This window comes from Schistocerca gregaria, chromosome 10 (assembly GCF_023897955.1).
Source record: "Schistocerca gregaria isolate iqSchGreg1 chromosome 10, iqSchGreg1.2, whole genome shotgun sequence".
NCBI lineage: Eukaryota > Metazoa > Arthropoda > Insecta > Orthoptera > Acrididae > Schistocerca > Schistocerca gregaria.
In genome coordinates, this window is record NC_064929.1 from 148,353,854 (window position 1) to 148,371,882 (window position 18,029).

The following is an 18,029-nucleotide window of genomic DNA, read 5'->3' on the forward strand; positions in this document are numbered from 1 at the left end:
TGCTCTTCCGATGGGCGACTAATGTTTCGCCCCGTGAGCTCGCTTGGACGGACACGTTAGACTGTAGACAAAGGTTTCAGGAGTTGCAGGCACGGTGAGGGTGTCAGGGAGGGTGGGCCCCACCTGCAGCTTGAGGCACCTGGCGTCGGCGTCCCTGCGCGCCTGCTCCTCGACGCGCAGCCTCCCCTCGCGTGCCTCCGCCTCTGCAGCTGCGGCAGCTGCGCGCTCGTCGTACAGCTGGCGCAGCGCGGCCATGGCGCGCAGCTGGCGGCCGTACTCGGCGCGCAGGTCGCCCACGACCGCCTCCACGGCGGCGGGCAGCCTCGCCTCCACAGACCCGGCATCGGGAGCAGCCGCCGTCGCCGCTGCCACCGCCTCCGAAGCACGCAAGCGCGCCTCGAGCCGCTCCACCTGCACAAGACAATGCACGTTCCAGACCACAACATATTGTCCTTGTTATATGTAAACAATTTACCATCATACACTGCCTTACAAAAAAGTGAAGCGTCCAGAAGGCATGGTCAATGTAACTTCGTACACATGCAAATTGTTGGCAGTATCTTTGTCGGACAATCAGACCCCAACACCTGCTGGCTGAGCTGCGAGCCGCTGCCAGCTGCAGGCACCCACCTGCTCCTCACGCAGCTGCAGCAGCTGGCGACCCACGGCTGCCACGTCCTTGAGCGCCGCCACCTGGTCCTTGAGGCGCCTCCTCTCCTCCTCGCCGGCTTCCGCCCGCCCACGCTCTGCCTCTGCTTCAGCGGAGGCGCGGCACCCTCTGAAAAATAACACCCACGTTAAGGGACACATGCGCGCTCCGACAGACCATCAGTTAGACTTGCAAAATCCTCCGCAAGCACGGTGGCAGCATGGCCTGGAAATCCCACACATCTTATTTTGCAAACCCTAGTCACCAGTTTTGTAAAAGCCTCGTCGCTACTGCTGTGGATGCCGAATCTGAGAGTTCGTGAAACGACTTCTGGTGCAGTACACTGCCAAGGCCAGTATTACATTATCAAATTTCTTTGTCAAAGATTTGATCAAAAATGTGATGAACTGGCTTATCCAGTTTAACATGGACTCCTTACAACAGTGCAATTCGATATTTTTCACGGTAACATACATTTCCAGAGGTGAAAGACCCAATAAATCATAGTGTCAATATGAGACTGAGTCCCAGATCAAATGCAGAGTGTTACAAAAAGGTACGGCCAAACTTTCAGGAAACATTCCTCACACACAAATAAAGAAAAGATGTTATGTGGACATATGTTCGGAAACGCTTAATTTCCATGTTAGAGCTCATTTTAGTTTCGTCAGTATATGCTGTACTTCCTCGATTCACCGCCAGTTGGCCCAATTGAATGAATGTAATGTTGACTTCGGTGCTTGTGATGACATGCGACTCATTACTCTACAGTACTAGCATCAAGCATATCAGTACGTAGCACCAACAGGTTAGTGTTCATCACGAACGTGGTTTTGCAGTCAGTGCAATGTTTACAAATGCGGAGTTGGCAGATGCCCATTTGATGTATGGATTAGCACAGGGCAATAGCCGGGGCGCGGTGCGTTTCTATCGAGACATTTCCAGAACGAAGGTGTCCTGACATGAAGACGTTCGAAGCAATTGATCGGCATCTTAGGGAGCACGGAACATTCCAGCCTATGACTCGCGACTGGGGAAGACCTAGAACAACGAGGACACCTGCAATGGACAATTCTTCGTGCAGTTGACGATAACCCTAATGTCAGCGTCAGAGAAGTTGCTGCTGTACAAGGTAACATTGACCACGTCACTGTATCGACAGTGCTACGGGAGAACCAGTTGTTTCCATACCATACACAGTGTGTGCAGGCACTATCAGCAGCTGATTGGCCTCCACGGGTACACTTCTGCGAATGGTTCATCCAACAATGCGTCAATCCTCATTTCAGTGCAGATGTTCTCTTTACGGATGAGGCTTCATTCCAATGTGATCAAATTGTAAATTTTCACAATCAACATGTGTGGGCTGACGAGAGTCCGCACGCAGTTGTGCAATCATGTCATCAACACAGATTTTCTGTGAACGTTTGGGCAGGCATTGTTGGTGATGTCTTGATTGGGCCCCATGTTCTTCCACCTATTCTCAATGGAGCACATTATCATGATTTCATATGGGATACTCTACCTGTGCTTCTAGAACATATGCCTTTACAAGTACGACACAACATGTGGTTCATGCACGATGGAGCTCCTGCACATTTCAGTCGAAGTGTTCGCACACTTCTCAACAACAGATTTGGTGACCGATGGATTGGTAGAGGCGGACCAATTCCACGGCCTCCACGCTCTCCTGACCTCAACGCTCTTGACTTTCATTTATGGGGGCATTTGAAAGTTCTTGTCTACACAGCCTCGGTACCAAATGTAGAGACTCTTCGTGCTTGTATTGTGGATGGCTGTGATACAATACGCCATTCTCCATGGCTGCATCAGCGCATCAGGGATTCCATGCGATGGAGAGTGGATGCATTTCTTGTAACAAAGTGTTTGAAGTCACGCTGGTACTTTCTGTTGCTGTGTGTTTCCATTCCATAATTAATGTGATTTGAAGAGAAGTAATAAAATGAGCTCTAAGATGGAAAGTAAGAGTTTCCGGACACATGTCCACATAACATTTTTTCTTTCTTTGTGTTTGAGGAATGTTTCCTGAAAATTTGACCGTACCTATTTTTAACACCCTTTATATTTGTCGGAGATCTTTGACGTAGCGCTAAAAAGGGGTATTTCACTGTCATCATATTTTTCATCAAGTTCATGATGGCTGACAACACCTTGTTATTAACTGCAGCAGTTGGAGATGCCACAATTGCACTGTGTGCACGTGCGGAAGAGAAAGGGAGGGGGGGGGGGGGGGGCAGGAAACGTACCTGGGTGAAGCCGTGGGTTTTACAACGACACCATAAAAGCATTCAGCAAAACTTATTACGTGAGCTTATAGTGGAAGACGTCAAGTTGTACATCAATTACTTAAGAATGGATGAGCATATGTGTCTGTATGTACTCAGTGAAGTGCATCCTCATATCACAAAGCACAATAATCACTCAAGAACTGCTATATCTGCAGGAGACAGGCTCACTGTAACACTTCGATTCCTTGCTACTGGAGAGGGTTGGGTTAGGTTAGGTTAGGTCTCCAATCTTCTTAATCTATTTTTGTATTCAGGGTGCCTACGTTGGAAAGTACCTCATCAGCTTAATACATCTCTATTAATTTTGTAGTTGTCGGTACACACCAATTTTAATTACCGACAATGTTTATAAAAACACTACAGATGACAGAACGCTGCATCGATGCTAGCACTCCATGTGGTAACATGTCACACTGCAGTGACCATAAGACAATCGACTTCTTTGATCAAATCTCCAGCTAGGCCCTACATCCGATCAAATATTTGACGACATTTGACAAAGTTCCCTATTACACCATCAAATTTCTTTGACAAAGATATTTGACAAAGATATTGGAAAAGAAATTTGGTAGTATAATACCAGCCTAACACAACTTCTCCCTGTCACTATTACACAGCTATGCCCCAGTGTCAGGTAACAGGATAGGAGAATAAAGGTTCTAGAACACTCCAACAAATTAGTAACCAAGTCACACAAATGAATTGAAAACGTTTAGTTATCTTTGTGACTTAATGAAATATCAGTCTGCAACACTGCTTGTAATATAATACAAAAAAAGCCCTTAATGGCTAAGTGCAAATAATTGTAGGTAAACTTCACACTACATAGCAAATACAATTACAACGCTCTGTTCACTTCTAAGAGTTCACTATGCCACTCGGGATTAGCCGAACAGTCTAAGGCACTGCAGTCATGGAGTGTGCGGCTGGTCCCGGCGGAGGTTCGAGTCCTCCCTCGTGCATGGGTGTGTGTGTTTGTCCTAAGGATAATTTAGGTTAAGTAATGTGTAAGCTTAGGGACTGATGACCTTATCAGTTAAGTCCCATACGATTTCACACACATTTAGTTCACTATGCGACGTTCCCTGTCTCAATCAGCCCTGGACGATGACGTATAACCAAGGCGAAGTCGATATCTTCATCCTCAGCGCCACCTGTGGCGCTGGTAGAACTCGTGCAAGTGACGAGTGTCTATGGCACTCTCACCAGCTCGCATTTTTGCTCCTGTAGTGCTTTGGCCCTGGTTGTGTCTCGTTCGGACAACACAGCACCTACAACTCAACCCTGGCTAGCGAGAAGGCAAGCTCATCTGTTGTCACATCCCCCAGCGATGAACATGCGCTCACAAGCCTTACTTTAAGTGTGTTATTAGAGAGTGAAGAAAAAGGAGAGGGAAAAATCCTAGAACATATCTGCATACTCTACACCTCCCGCCACCTTGATACCCCTCATCCCCTGGTTGCTCCTCTTCTCTCCAACCCCCGCCCTCTGACGTGCCTTCACTGTTGTGACCCCTTACCTTCCATCTCTACACCCTTCATCTTCATTCCCAAGGTCGCTTCTGTCAACTCTCCCTCCCGGATGATGCCCTCTCTCCCTCCATTTAACCCTCCTATTAACTCTGATCCTCACCTCCCACTCCCTTCCTCTGTCCTTTTCCTGGGCTCCCTCTCCCCCCTTCCCATCCTGTTTTTTTTTTTCCCCTGGCTACCCTCTCTCTGCCACCCATCTCTCCCCCGAGTCCTTTTGCATTTCCCTCCTCTGCCTATCCCCATTCCCTCTCGCGTCTGCCCTGCTCCCCCCCCCCCCCCCCCATGAGTCCTCTCCCGCTGTCGGTCCCTCACTTTCGTTTTTCCTCTTCTCCCCCCTTTTTTCCTCTTATTTGTCCAGGTTGCCCCCCCCCCTCATCTGCCCTCGGCTGTGGTGTGTCATCTTCCTGCTGACTTTTTAGAGCAGTGTTTCCAGTGCTTGTTAAGTGTCGTGTGTCTTTTCTGAAGTGTTGCGAACGGACATCATACAGTCGCTGGGTGTGATTTTTATATCTCTTGCGAACGATTTTACCTGTCTGCTTCCTGTGTATTTTACTAGCATCGCCCACCCTTTGTTTTATGTTTTAACTTTCCACAATTTTCCGCCATTTTACGATTTAAGTCACCGTTTTATCACCTGCTTTTATTGTTTCTTATCTTCTAATGTTTAAAAAAATTATTTGCTCTTCATAAATTGTTAAGGAGTAAGATGACGTTAAAAATCAAGTGAACTGATACAAAAGGGGATGAGGAGGTACTCCGCAGAATCATTGACGAAAGCAACATTTGGAAAACACTGACAGGAAGGACGGACAGGGCATGCAGTAAGATATCAAAGAATAACTCCTGTGGAGCTAGATGAAGCTGTAGAATGTAAAAACTGTAGCGGAAGACAGAGATTCGAATACATCCAACAAATAATTGAGAAAGTACGGTACAAGCCCTACTCTGAGGTGGTGAGGTTGGCAGAGAACAGGAATTCTTGGTGGGCCGCATAGTCTGTGTGAGCATTCAAAAAAATTGAACTAGGACTACCCCGACAAACTTTCACAGGTGGTAGTATGGACCAACACAAGAAAAGAGTCTACTAAAAATGAACACTAAAATGCATACCTTAAGAGTTGTGACGACTTCTTCAATAGAAGAGATGTGTTTTACAGTGGCGAAGATGAACAAGTGCACATAGCTTTTAAGGTATAAATTTTAGAGCCCATGTCTACTGGTCATTTTTCTCTTGTTATGGTACATACTACGTACCTCTCAAAATATGGAAAGCAAAGAGCTTTCAGTAGATAATATGTGTCTCACAGTGTTGAAGATGAAAAAGTTCTCCTAGTTGTAAAGGTGCGCATTTTAGCTCCCATGTTTACTACACATTCTCTCCTGGTATTGGTTTATATTACCACCACTGAACTAATACTGCAGCAGCAACTGTGCAGTGCTGCTGCAAAGCAATAGAAGTAACTGCACGACAGGATGGTACTTTGCTGCTGAAGTGCTGGTTATCATTCGTGTTTTACTGTACTTATTAACACATATCGATATTAGATGTATTTTTGTTAATTTTCATGCTAATTTATACATTCACCATTTTATGAGGGTCACTCCAAAAGAAATGCACACTGTTTTTGTAAAAATACAGTTTTCATTCTGCATGTGTAAAAATTTTACAGTGTGTAGATACATCCTTCCCGCTTGTTTTCAAACTTAGTTCAACCTGTTCCTGTGAGTGGCGCCGTCACAGCGTGTCTTCAAGATGGCTGCTACACTTGACGTTCGTCAGAAGCAACGTGCTGTCATAGAATTGCTGTGCTGTGAAAACGAGACAGTGGGAAACATCCACAAGAGGTTGAAAGAGGTGTACGGGGATGCTGCTGTCGATTGCAGTACAGTTAGGTGGTGGGCAAGCAGGTTACGTGATGGAAGCGGGCACGGCAATATTGAGGATTGTCCTCGCAGCGGCAGGCCTCGTACTGCACACACTCCAGACAATGTGCAGGGAGTTAACGAATTGGTGACTGCTGACAGACGCATCACAGTGAACGAATTGTTATGCTACATTGGGATAGGGTCAGGATGTTTTTTTCAGAATACTGGAAATGTTGGCGTTAAAAAAGGTTTGTGCCAGGTGGGTTCCCAGAATGTTTACAGTGACTCACAAGGAAACAAGAAAAATGGTATGCAGCGAACTTTTGGAACAGTACGAGAATGGTGGAGATGAATTTCTTAGAATAATTGTGAGAGGTGATGAAACATGGCTCCATCATTTTTCACCAGAGACGAAGAGGCAATCAATGGAGTGGCATCATGCAAATTAACCCAAGAAAAAAATTCAAAACCACACCTTCTGCTGGAAAAGTTATGCCTACAATGTTTTTCAATTCTGAAGGACTCTTGCTTGTGGACATCGTGCCAAGTGGAACCACCGTAAATTCTGATGCGTACGTGACGACACTGAAGAAACTTCAAGCTCGACAGAGTCGTGTTCGACTACATCGGCAAAAGCAGGATGTTTTGCTGTTGCACGACAATGCACGGCGACATGTCAGTCAAAAAACCGGGGAAGCGATCACAAAACTCGGATGGACAACACTGAAATACCCGCCTTACAGTCCTGACCTGGCTCCATGTGACTATCATCTCTCTGGGAAACTGAAAGACTCTCTTCGTGGAACAACGTTTGACGATCATGACTCCCTTGCCAAACAATGGCTCCAACAGGTTGGTCCAGAATTTTACCGAGCGGGTATACAGGCGCTGGTTCCAAGATGGTGTAATGCAGTTGAGAGGGATGGAAATCATGTGAAGAAATGAAAATATTGTTCTTAAAGGATGTATCTACACACTGTAAAGCTTTCAAACATGTAGAATAAAAGACGTATATTTAAAAAAAATAATGTGCATTTCTTTTGGTGTGATTGTCGTACCACCACCTCTCAAAATATGAAAGCAAAGACCTTTCAGTAGATATTATATGTCTCGCAGTACTGAAGATGAAAAAGTGCTCCTAGTTGTAAAGGTATGCATTTTACGCCCATGTTTACTAGACATTATTTTCTGGTATTGGTTTATATTACCACATCAGAACCAGTATTCCAATAGCAACTGTGCAGCGCTGCTGCAAGGCAATAGAAGCAACAGCAGGCCAGGACGGTACTTCGCTGCTGAAATGCTGGTTATCATTCGTGTTTTTCTGTACTTGTTAACACATATCGATATCAGATATATTTTTGTTACTTTTCATGCTAATTTATATGTTCATCGTTTGACACTGTCAACCAAAATAGTGAAGCATCTAATAGAGAAGAAGGAAAGGAATCGAAACTTATGTGTTGATAGTGCATGTGATGTTATTTCAGTGATCACATAATAGAGTCAAATTTACAAAGAACTTGGCAGTATGAGACCACTTTACTACTTTCAAGTTGCACCCCTCTGGTCTGGACACATGCACTGATTCGATCGAGAAGGGTGTCATAAAACCGTTGTATTCACCCCCAGACAAGACAGCCCATAGCTTTTGTAACTGGCCCATGATATCCTTGTCACTATCAATGAGACCGAGTTGACTTCTGAGCTGGTTCACATGTATTCTGTCGAGGACAGATCGGGGGATCATACTGGCCATGGGAGTGCCTCAACATCATACCGACTGTTCACAGGACACTACTATGTGTAGCTGAGCACTGTCCTGGTGAAAAATGGCACCACGATACTGCCGGGTGAGAGGTAACACATGAAGATGTACTAATGTGCCACCTGATTTCCTCAAATGACCTGAAGTCACAACCGATAGCTCCTCAAACCGTGACAAAAACATTGAAAGAGTGCTATTTTCCCCAGGCCGCCACCATACTCGTTGACAATGGCCATACATCAAGTGGAGAACCAAGATTCTCCAATGAACACAATCCAAAGTGATTCATCAGCAGAGTAAGCCCCCTTGTCAAGGCACCATTCCAAACACAGCCATTTGTGTAGCGGTGTTACCAGCAGGTTATGCACCAGACGGTAATTCTCAAGACTGGTTGCTCCCAGTCTCCGACCAATGATGAAATCACTCAACAGAGGAAAGTCCACTGGACCTGACTGGATACCAATTCGATTCTACGCAGAATACACGAAAGAACTTGCCCCCCTTCTAACAGCCTTGTACCACATGTCTCTAGAGGAACGGAACGTTCCAAATGATTGGAAAAGAGCACAGGTAGTTCCAGTTTTTAGGAAGGGTCGTCGAACAACTATAGGCCTATATCTCTGACATCGATCTGTTGTAGAATTTTAGAACATGCTTTTTCCTCGTGTAACATGTCATTTATGGAAACCCAGAATCTACTCTGTAGTAATCAGCATGGATTCCGGAAACAGCGATCGTGTGCGACCCAGCTCGCTTTATTTGTTCCACAAAATATTAGATACAGGCTCACAGATAGGTGCCATTTTCCTTGACTTCCGGAAGGCGTTCGATACAGTTCCGCACTGTAGACTGATAAACAAAGTAAGAGCCTACGGAATATCAGACTAGCTGTGTGGCTGGATTGAAGAGTTTTTAGCAACCAGAACACAGCATGTTGTTCTCAATGGAGAGACGTCTACAGCCGTTAAAGTAACCTCTGGCGTGCCACAGGGGAGTGTTATGGGCCCATTGCTTTTCACAATATATATAAATGACTTAGTAGATAGTGTCGGAAGTTCCATGCGGCTTTTCGCGGATGATGCTGTAGTATACAGAGAAGTTGCAGCATTAGAAAATTGCAGCGAAATGCCGAAAGATACGCAGCGGATAGGCACTTGGTGCAGGGAGTGGCAACTGACTCTTAACATAGACAAATGTAATGTACTGCGTAAACATAGAAAGAAGACTCCTTTATTGTATGATTATATGATAGCGGAACAAACACTGGTTGCAGTTACTTCTGTAAAATATCTGGGAGTATGCATACGGAACAATTTGAAGTGGAATGATCATATTAAATTAATTTTTGGTAAGGCGGGTGCAAGGTTGATATTCATTGGAAGGGTCCTTAGGAAAGGTAGTCCATCAACAAAGGAGGTGGCTTACAAAACACTCGTTCAACCTATACTTGAGTATTGCTCATCGGTGTGGGATCCGTACCAGGTCGGGTTGACAGAGGAGATAGAAAAGATCCAACGAAGAGTAGTGCATTTCGTCACAGGGTTATGTGGGAAGCGTGATAGTGTTACGAAGATGTTTAGCAAACTCAAGTGACAGACACTGCAAGATAGGTGCTCTGCATCGCGGTCTAGCTTGTGGTCCAGGTTTCGAGAGGGTGTGTTTCTGGATGAGGTATCGAATATATTGCTTCCCCCTACTTATATCTCCCGAGGAGATCACGAATGTAAAATGAGAGAGATTCGAGCACACACGGAGGCTTTCCGGCAGTAGTTCTTCCCGCGGACCATACGCGACTGGAACAGGAAAGGGAGGTAATGACAGTGGCAGTAAAGTGCCCTCTGCCACACGCCGTTGGGTGGCTTGCGGAGTATAAATGTAGATGTAGATGCAAGATGACACAGAACGTTGCAGGGTGTCCATTACTTATTCTGGTATGGCTGGCACATATGTGAAGGGGTTAAGATGTGTTGATAGTCAATACAACTCTCCTTCCTTGTTGTGGTCAGACGTGGTGGACAAGAACATTGTTGACGAATATGCATGCTCTCGTATTCCCATAGCGTCCAACACTGGGCAACTGTCACCATGGGTGACCCCATCTGGGCAAGGAGGACCGCACCTCCCCTCCCCCCCCCCCCCCTCTCCCCAACCAGCTCTCAGGGACAGGAAAACCTATACTGTAGTCAGATGGTTTCCTTCCAATACATAATGCCCCACATTTGTTTCCTCTGAATATATTTATTGTTAAGTCAGAATTAAGTGAAAACATACATCAACCTGTCTTGTCCATGCCCTATTTTTCTAAGTAGTCTCCATCTGTTCTATGGCCATACACCAACATTGTGGAAGAGCATATATTCCCTGCTGATACAACCTCTTGTACTGTAGGCGTAGCCATTGTGGAAGAGCATATATTCCCTGCTGATACAACCTCTTGTACTGTAGGCGTAGCCATGTTTTCACTGCATGACTGACACTCTCAGTGTGTTCCTCGTAGAAAATCTTTAAGCAGCCCAAAGAGCTGGAAGTCCGAAGGTGCCAGGTCTGGATTGCAGAGTGGAAGGCAATGAGGTACAGCCCAATTCGGCGATGTGTTCCCGGGTTCTCAGAGTTGTGTATGGGCGTGCATTAGCGTGTTGGAGCAAGATTTCTGCTGGATTCGTGTCCGATCGAACACGTCAGAAACGGTTCTTGAGTTTATTCAGTGTCTTCACGTATGTCTCTGAATTGATGGTTGACCCTTTTGGCATCACATCCACGAGAATGACGCCATACTATCCCAGAAGACTGTCACCATGGCTTTTCTGGCAGAGGGGGTTGTCTTGAATTTCTTCTTTTGTGGTGAATGAGCATGATGCCACTCCATGCACTGCCTTTTTGTTTCCGGCGCAAAGTGGTGCACCCAGCTTTCGTCAGCGGTAATTATCCGTGACAGAAGGGCCTCTCCATCGGTCTCAAAATGCTCCAACAATTCAGATGAAATGGTCTTTCTTTGAACCTTGTGGTTCGTTGCGAGCATTCTTGGAACTCATCGTGAGCACCTCTTTGAATATCCGAGAGTCTCTGTCATTGCAGACGCACTTCCAATGCTGACCGACAACTGTACAGCCAATTGTCGAGTTGTGATGCACCAGTTGGCACGAATAATGGCATTCGCACCATTCAGCATGTCTGGAGCAGTTGCTGTGACAGGGCGTCCAGAGTGTGGCAGATCATGGAGCTCTGTTTCTGCATTTCATGAGGCTGTAACTTTCTTTACTGATATGAAGGTCGATGGCAGTACGTCATGACCTCACAAACATGCAGGATGCTTTTCGATCAGTACCCCTGGGATTCGCAGTGGGCTGATAAAGGCTAGCATGAGTAGCGTGGTTGTAGGAATCTGGAACATTCTATAATAATTAGTACTTGAATACTTTAGTAAATAACTTACTTAACTTTATCCTGCTACTGCACTCCAGGTACATAACTAATAACAACTAATTTTCTCGAATACAAATGACTCATTAACAAAAATTAACTGGATTATACATCAAGCAAGATAACACCATTCTGGTATTAGGTGCGTAACACATGCGCGAACTAGAGGCTGCAAACCTAGCGAGCTGAAGGCTATTCTGATCTAACTTCGCTCACGATCTGTAGCTGACTCGGCCGGTGCGATCTGTAAGTCTCTGTAAGTGCTGTACTATGGCGCTACATGCGCCAGCGAGTCCAGAGAGGTTGCAAGTGCTGGACCGCTATCGATTATCGCAACCTCTAACATGGTGTCTAGCATTGACACCACAGTCACTCCCGGCCCAACTGTACTCCTATCAACTGCAGCATTGCCATTCATTGCACACAAACATTTATGGGTGTTCTCGGTTTCTTTTTGTGCACAAAAGAATTCACTAACAGCATGCTGCTTGTAACGTGGGTCGTGTTTAGACGCCATTTTGACGCTGTACTATGGCTCTGCCATCTGCCAGACCAGTTCGTAACTTCACCGGCACACAACATGTCATGTTTTCATCCAGTTGCGCACTTTTGGTTTGCTTTCTGTTTCTATTTTAATTATATACACTGTCTTCCACATCTTTTTAACTTCACTCCAACTTCTTTTCACAAGATTCTTACACACAAGTGTTTTCTCACACGTGACAGATGGTGGGGAGACGAAATGCACACAGCAACTTTGGCGAACACGATAGTTTTATTGGTCCAGGTGTTATGGTGTGGGGAGGCGTAATGTTGCACGGACATCCTTTCAGTGTTGCAGTCGGCCTTGACTGCACTTTTTATGAATGACAAAGCACGACCGCAACGAACTGTGCAGTTGAAGAAGCTGTTGAAACGGAAGGTTGGACTGACCTGTCCATCCCTCAGACTCAAATCCCATCAAGCACGTGCGGTGTGCACTGGGGAGACATACTGCAGCACATCCACCAGTTGTCAACAGCCCTGGTGGAAGAACGAAACGCCCTACCACAAGAACACGTCACCAATCTTGTGGCCAGCATGGTAGATAAAGGTACTCAAAGTACCCTCCGCCAAACACCGTCAGGTGGCTTGCGGAGTATGGATGCAGATGTAGATGTAGATGTAGATGTAGCATGTTGCAGAGCATAAGTGCTGGACACTACTCATTCTGTTTTATGGAAGACGGGAGTTTAAAAACCCAAATTTAACTCGCAAACACGACGAATAAACGTCAACGACACCTTCCAGGGCCAGTAAGACGAATATCTCAAAATTTGACGAAAGCTCAAAAACAGGCTCGTGTCTGTTGGTCTCACGAGACTCAGAGGGCCATAGACACGGGTTCCCAGGTAGATGCCATGTTTTTTGGCTTCCGCAAGGCGTTAGATACAGATCCCCACAGTCGTTTAATGAACAAAGTAATAGCATGTGGACTATCAGACCAATTGTGTTCAAAATGGTTCGAATGGCTCTGAGTACTATGGGACTTAACTGCTGAGGTCATCAGTCCTCTAGAACTTACAGCTAATTAAACCTAACTAACCTAAGGACATAACACACATCTGTGCCCGTGCCAGGATTTGAACTGTAGCAGTCGCACAGTTCCAGACTGTAGCACCTAGAAGCGCTCGGCCACTCCGGCCGGCACGAATTGTGTGATTGGATTGAAGAGTTCCTAGATAACAGAACGCACCAGGTCATTCTCAATGGAGAGAAGTCTTCCGAAGTAAGAGTGATTTCAGGTGTGCCGCAGGGGTGTGTTGTAGGACCGTTGCTATTCACAATGTATATAAATAACCTAGTGGATAACATCGAAAGTTCACTGAGGCTTTTTGCAGATGATGCTGTAGTAAATCGAGAGGTTGTAACAATGGAAAATTGTACTGAAATGCAGGAGGATCTACAGCGAATTGAGATATGGTGCTGAGAATGGCAATTGAATCACAATGTAGACAAGTGTAATGTGCTGCGAATACATAGAAAGAAAAGTCTATTATCATTTAGCTACAATATAGCAGGTCAGGAACTGGAAGCAGTTAATTCCATGAATTATCAGGGAGTAGGCATTAGGAGGGATTTAAAATTGAAAGACAATATAAAATTAATCGTCGGTAAAGCAGATACCAGACTGAGATTCATTGGAAGAATCCTAAGGAAATGCAATCCGAAAACAAAGGGAGTAGGTTACAGTAAACTTGTTCGCCCACTGCTTGAATACTGCTCACTGGCGCGGGATCCGTACCAGATAGGGCCGATAGAAGAGATAGAGAAGATCCAACGGAGAGCAGCGTGCTTCGTTACAGGATCATTTAGTAATCGCGAAAGCATTAAGAAGATGATAGATAAACGCCAGTGGAAGAATCTGCAAGAGAGACGCTCAGTGGCTTGATACGGGCTTTTGTTTAAGTTTCGAGAACATACCTTCACCGAGGAGTCAAGCAGTATATTGCTCCCTCCTACGTATATCTTGCGAAGAGGATAAAATCAGAGAGATTAGAGCCCACACAGAGGCATACCTACAGTCTTTCTTTCCACGAACAATACGAGACTGGAATAGAAGGGAGAACCGATAGAGGTACTCAAAGTACACTCCGCCACACACCGTCAGGTGGCTTGCGGAGTATGGATGTAGATGTAAATGTGAATGTAGATGTAGAAGTCTGGCGTTACTGGGAACAGAAGCTACAATGTAGAAATCAACATACAGACAGTTTAGCAGCTGTGCGGGATTTAACCATCAATGTGAGGCTTCAGCAGAAGCTGAAACGATGACTCTCTTCTCGCAGCACTGAGGTCGTTATGAAGACTAGAGGAGCTGTTACGTAGTTTTAGCAAGGTAGTGTCTCCTGGGGGTGAATACTTTTTCGTCTGACGTGCTTACAAAGAATGAAAACCTGATTTACAGGTTGTTGTTGTTGTGGTCTTCAGTCCAGAGACTGGTTTGATGTGGCCCTCCATGCTACTCTATCCTGTGCAAGATTCTTTATCTCCCAGTATCTACTGCAACATACATCGTTCTGAATGTGCTTAGTGCATTCTTTCTCCTGATAATAATGTCCTCCTGAATAGTCCCCGCCTGGAGATCCAAATGGGGGACTATTTTACCTCTGGAATATTTTACCCAAGAGGACGCCATCATCATTTGATCATACAGTAAATCTACATGCCCTCGGGAAAAGTAACGGCCGTAGTTTCCCCTTGCTTTCAGCTGTTTGCAGTACCAGCACAGAAATCCCGTTTTGGTTAATGTTACAAGGCCAGATCAGCCAGTCATCCAGACTGTTGCCCCTGCAACTACTGTAAAGGCTGCTGCCCCTCTTCAGGAACCACACATTTGTCTGGCCCGTCCATTAATTTAGCGGACACACCCCGTACGATCACAGCACTGGCAGTCTTTGACTCACCTGTCCCTCTCGGTGTCCAGCTCGTCACGCAAGCGGTCCAGGTCCCTGAGCAATGCCGCTTCCTCCCTCCTGGCCTCCTGGCGAACAGCCGCTAGCTGCCGTTCCAGCTCCAGACGTGTGCTCCTCTCCTTCTCCAGTTGTTCCTTCAGCTTGGAGACGTCCTCCACTCCGTCGGCTGCATGCCGTCTCTCCGACTCTGGACGTTTGGCTCTCTCCTTCTCCAGTCTCTCGTTCAGCCTGGGCGCAGCTGCTGCCTCCGCCTGCTTCACCTCCAGACGAGCCGCCTCCAGTTGACGTTCCAGCTCCAGACGTGTTCTCTTCTCTTCCTCCAGCTGCTCTTCGAGCCTGGAGATTCTGGACACGTCGACCTGCTTCACTTCTTGGGACACTGCTGTCAGCTGCCTCTCTAGATCGAGTCGTATGCTCTTCTCTTTCTCCAGCTGCTCTTCGAGCTTGCAGATTCCAACTGCCTTGTCCTGACTGATTTCTTGAGACAAAGTGGCCAATTTTTTCTCCAGTTCTAGGCGCAGACTCTTCTCTTTCTGCAGCTCCTCTGCCACCTGGGAGACGCCAGTCACCTGGTCAAGCTTAACCATTTGAGACATACTTGCTAACTGCCTCTCCAGTTCCAGTCGTGCACTCTTCTCTTTCTCTAGCTGCTCTTCAAGCCTGGAGATTCCAGCTGCCTTGTCCTGATTCTCTTGTGATAAAGTTGCCAACTTTCTCTCCAGTTCCTGCCGTACACCCTTCTCTGCTTCCAGCTGCTCCTGAAGCCTGGAGGTTTCAGCAGCCTTACTCTGACTTTCCTCTTGTGACACAGCTGCCAACTTTCTCTCCAGTTCCAGCCGTGCACTCCTCTCTTTCTCCAGTTGCTCCACAAACCTAGAGTTTTCAGCTGCCTTGTCCTGACTGACCTCTTGCGACATAGCTGCCAACTTTCTCTCCAGTTCCTGCCGTGCACTCTTCTCTCTCTCCAGCTGCTCCTCCAGCCTGGAGATTCCAGTGGCCTCCTTGCGGTCACGTTTCTGCTGGCCCTCCACCTGTGTAATCGATTAGCGACATTAATATGCTGAAAAAATATACAGAGAAGTGAATCAGAGGCATCTGTTTCACAGGCAGAATGATTCTTTTGGAGTACATGTAATTACTTAAAGATATCTTATAAAGTGTATCTAGTAATTAAGAGACTATAACAACAGCATGGAGTTCAGATTGATACTAAATTAGATTACATATGTCATTCATTCCATAGACACAAAATGTAGAGACACAATATTCATTGTTGGAGATGATGTCATAACGTCATAAAAAATACAAATTTACATAAAAACTAATATACTAAAATTCTTTGTTCATTCCACAGATTGTAATGGTTCTCAAAAATGTAATCAAGTTTTTACAGAGTAATAGAATAACTTAGTTTGTCACAAACATGTAAAGGTAAACACTGGTCAGCTAAAACATTGTGACCACCTACCTAATAGCCGGTATGTCCACCTTTGGCATATATAACAATGGTGACACGTCCTATCATGGAAGCAATGAGGCTTTGGGTAGGTTGCTGGAGGGAGCTCACACCACAGCTGCGTATACAAGCAATGTAATTCCCGTAAATTCCAGGGAGGGGGGCCATGAGCTCTGACACTACGCACAATCAGCAATGTTCGATTGGCCTCATATCTGGCAAGTTGGGAGGCAGCACTTCAATTGGAATTATCCTCCATGTTGCTCGAACCACTCCATAAGACTGCTGGCATTATGACATGGTGCATTATCTTGTTGAAAAATGACAATATCGCTGGGAAACAATCGTCATGGACGGGTGTACGTGGTCTGCAACCAGTGTACGACACTCTTTGGCTGTCATGGTGCCTTGCATAAGATCTGCTAGACCCATTGATGCCCACATGAATGTTCCCCAGAGCATAACGCAATTGTTGCCATCACGCAATATGGGTGTCAAGGTGCTGTTCTGCTGGAAGATGATGGATTTGTGCCCTCCAATTGGCATGATAAAGAAAGTATTGGGATTCATCAGACCATGCAACGCATTGCCACTGCGCCAATGTCCAGTGCCAATGGTCACATGCCCATTTCAGTCATAGTTGCCGAAGTAGTGATGTTAACATTGGCACATGCACGGACTGTCAGCTGTAGAGTCCCACCATTATGAGTATTCGATGCGCTTCATGTTCAGACACACTTGTCCGCTGCCCAGCATTAAAGTCTGACATCACTTCTGCCACAGTTCACCACCTATTCTATTTTAGCAGTCTCCCCAGCATACAACGTACAACATCTGTAATGAAGGGTGCCCACACAACCCCACAATGCCTGAGTGATTTCACCACCGACCGGTGTGGCTGAGGGGTTATAGGTGCTTCACTCCGGAACTGCACTGCTGCTATGGCCACAGATTTGAATCCTGCCTCGGACATGGATGTGTGTGATGTCCTTACGTTAGTTAGGTTTAACTAGTTCTAAGTTCTAGGGGACTGATGATCTCAGATGTTAAGTCCCATAGTGCTCAGAGCCATTTGAACCATTTTTTTGTGGTTTCATCTTGGTTTCACCAGGGCTTTAAGACACTCACCGCAGCACTTCTGGAACTCTCAACAAGTCTTGCCATTTCCAAAATGCTTGTGCTGAGCCTCCGAGCCACCAAAATCTGATCTCGGTCACACTCAGATAGACTGCACCCCTGCCTTGCTATATACACGGACAGCTCCATGGGTGTGTCCGACTAGCAGTCATTCCTCACCAAGTGATTGTGGGTCTATATCAGTAGTAGGTTGATGGTAATAATGTTTTGTCTGATCAGTGTGTGTAGTAAAACCATATAAAATAATTTCTATGCCATAAATCATTAAATGAAAATAAAATTACAGTGTTTTCTTATCCTGATCATGTGTCTTGAAGTAAAATAATATGTTGTGGCCACACGTGGCAGATGTGCTTAGAGCGTTCATCTTTGGCATACTAGTGTAGAAGATATTACAAATTCAGCTACATAAAGAGAATCCTTTCAATTCATACATT

At 45.7% G+C, this 18,029-nt stretch overlaps 1 protein-coding gene across 2 annotated transcripts in view; it reads right to left on the bottom strand.

Moving 5' to 3' along the window:
* LOC126293288 (plectin) overlaps window positions 1-18,029 on the bottom strand; it is a 181,218-nt gene that overhangs the window by 66,162 nt on the left and 97,027 nt on the right. For both annotated transcript variants that reach the window (XM_049986410.1, XM_049986409.1), the window contains exons 8-10: window positions 14,991-16,030; window positions 631-778; window positions 124-411 (exon numbers count right to left, since the gene is read on the bottom strand). In XM_049986410.1, coding sequence (XP_049842367.1) covers window positions 124-411; window positions 631-778; window positions 14,991-16,030 — 1,476 coding nt within the window. The remainder of the gene's footprint in view (window positions 1-123; window positions 412-630; window positions 779-14,990; window positions 16,031-18,029) is intronic.